The sequence below is a fragment of the Eptatretus burgeri genome, chromosome 6 (assembly GCF_056783735.1).
Source record: "Eptatretus burgeri isolate ZD-2024b chromosome 6, Ebu_testis_v1, whole genome shotgun sequence".
In the NCBI taxonomy this organism is placed as follows: domain Eukaryota; kingdom Metazoa; phylum Chordata; class Myxini; order Myxiniformes; family Myxinidae; genus Eptatretus; species Eptatretus burgeri.
Window position 1 is genome coordinate 99965814 of NC_140966.1, and position 2500 is coordinate 99968313.

Sequence of the window (2500 nt, forward strand, 5' to 3'; positions counted from 1 at the left end):
AAACATCGCGTTGGCCATTAATATCTGGATCAAGATTGCAATCCAAGTTAAACAACTCGGTGCAAGCACACCAAAGCAATCCCCTTGACTTGAAGCCTCGAGTCTATGATACAGAAAATAATTAAGGTGCAAAATGTGATCGAGACATGACAGGGTTGATATTAAATTCGTTGAAGGAATACCATTTCTGTTGATAGCAAATTTCATGTCATGACATTTGAGCTTACTTACACGATATGTTCATCATCGGGACGACCCTTCTCCTTCTTGTCACGTTGGCAAAACATTTTCCTACGTTGAAAAGGATTTAAAAGTCAATTTCTTGCACATTTGTTGAAGTAGATATTTCCAAACACAAGTTAAAAACAAAAAGTGAAGCAGGGGAAAATAAAATTATTTACTTCAGACGGTTCCAAAAAGTGGTTTTCTTTGGAGTGGTGGACGGCGATGACTGGTCCACATGGGTGGGCTGGTTCAGAACAACATCTTGTGAACCAGGAGACTTGTTGATGTTTGCTTCCCTGAAAAAGAACAGTTCTCATAAATGCACAACTTCGTACATATGTGCCAAACTGAATATCAAATACATTCTCCATTTCAAGAACTGAAACTGCAATGCCTCCTCCAGCAACTATCACATAAAATAAAACAATATCCGGAAAAAAGTACAAAACAAAAACAAAAAAACACAAAAATAAAAGGACATGGGAAGGGTCTTTTTAAATCATCTCGCTTTGCCTCACCAAGCATGATCTATATTTCCGATGAGCCGGGAGTTTGTCCGAATCTCAATAATCCCCAACGCAAAGAGAAACCCCTCATCAAATTTGATGAGTCGAGATGTAATATTTTGTCCAAGTACTGCTAAACTGGAGGGTTTTGGAAGTGTCAAAAAGCATTTTTGCATTCTCGTGTTCAAGTATAACATGCAATTGAAACTACAGTGAAGTCAGTGTCAAAAAGGCATTTTGTTTTCTGCAGTGTTAAAATATATAATTCAATTGAAATAAAAAGTTTTAAAGGTCGCAGAAGGAAACCTTTTTCCATAAGTTTCCCGCTGTTGATACAGCATCTTTTATACCACCTTATTTAACAAGTTACATTAGTTATTTGTGCCTGGTGTTTGTGTCCTTTATGACGTCATTAAAAACAGTAAGTTTCCCATTTGGAATGATTTTTGAATGACGTTTTACTGACTGACAGCCAGGCAGATGAAAACGATTACCTTACTCCTCTGGGCAATTCCACGGTTACTCACGTTACATTTTTGATGTATTGAGGCCCGTATTTGTATCATAATTTCCTTGCATAAGTGTTTCTCTCATGTTTTTCCACAGTAGTTACATTACACGCCCACACATTACACAGGAGGAGAATTTCAGAAACTTCTTTTGTGTGGGTAACTTGTCCAAAAAACAATCGGTTACCCAGGTTACATTTTTCAACATCTCTTAGGTTTGACCATTTCCAGTTGGGTCTTGCTAGTTGCATTACTGAAACCTGGTTGTCATTCTGATCACCATCAATGGCTACCACTTCTCCTGGGTACAGTGTCCCTTCATATTCATCTACAAATCAGTCACTAACTTTTATAGTGGTGATATTGTTGCGAATTTGGAAAACTATCACACACAACATCCAGGTTCCTACAGCTCAGTTATATCGGTAAGTATGTGTTTTATAGAAAGCTTCCTTCCCTTGTCTAATGGGTAAATCAATGTAAATGCACTGTGATTTATTTCAGAAAAACCTCATCTTCAACGACAGCAACAAAATGACCGTTGGTTGCGGACATGCTGCAGAGGAGAAAACCCTCAGCTCCCGGCGTCCTCCACGCACTTACTAGGGGAAAGGTCGAGCCCTCACCCACGGATGCACTGGGCAGCGCGCCGAGGAGTGAGGGGGTCGAGCCGCGCACGGAGCGAATAAAAGGGGAGTCAGTCGATTGGACGTCTCTCTCTCCTCCTGTCGTGGTCGTTGTGGCCTGAGAGGTACATCTGGGACAACACGGTACTTCTAGTCTTGGAGCGCTCTTGTTCGTCGTCGTGGCCTTGGTGATCGTCTTGGCCGTCATTCTCCTCCTCCTCCTCCTCCTCCTCCTCCATGGATCGGGTCACCTTGGAGACCACACGAGGTGGAAAGGTCCCAGACAGACCTGGTCTTCAGCCCGACTGTCCTCCGGGCTGGAGGTCCAATTAAAGACCATTTGGTCTGTTTATTTGGGTGTGCGTGTGTGTGTTTGTGGCACCAGTATAGTAAGTAGTAATTGTATAAGTGCTTTGCTGTACATTATTTGCCTTTCTATTATTCGGTTTAGCTCTGCCCTTACGTACTTCCCTCATTCCCCACCCATTGCATTATAAATAAACCCCGATTGTTAAATGTTTCAGTTCGTTCGCATCCCTTCTTTCATTGACTGAGCGTGTCGCGTGCTGGGGAAAATTAGCAAGGCCGTTGTGCCGCCGTAAGGGGACATCTGTACCGACGGTTCTTGGCGATG

At 42.2% G+C, this 2500-nt stretch overlaps 1 protein-coding gene across 1 annotated transcript in view; it reads right to left on the reverse strand.

Annotated features, from left to right (window-relative positions):
- The window catches only part of LOC147025451 (uncharacterized), a 122934-nt gene that overhangs the window by 81950 nt on the left and 38484 nt on the right, over window positions 1-2500 (reverse strand). Inside the window, exons 4-5 of the mRNA XM_085886445.1 lie at window positions 402-521; window positions 232-291 (exon numbers count right to left, since the gene is read on the reverse strand). Of these exons, the coding sequence (XP_085742571.1) occupies window positions 232-291; window positions 402-521 (180 nt within the window). The remainder of the gene's footprint in view (window positions 1-231; window positions 292-401; window positions 522-2500) is intronic.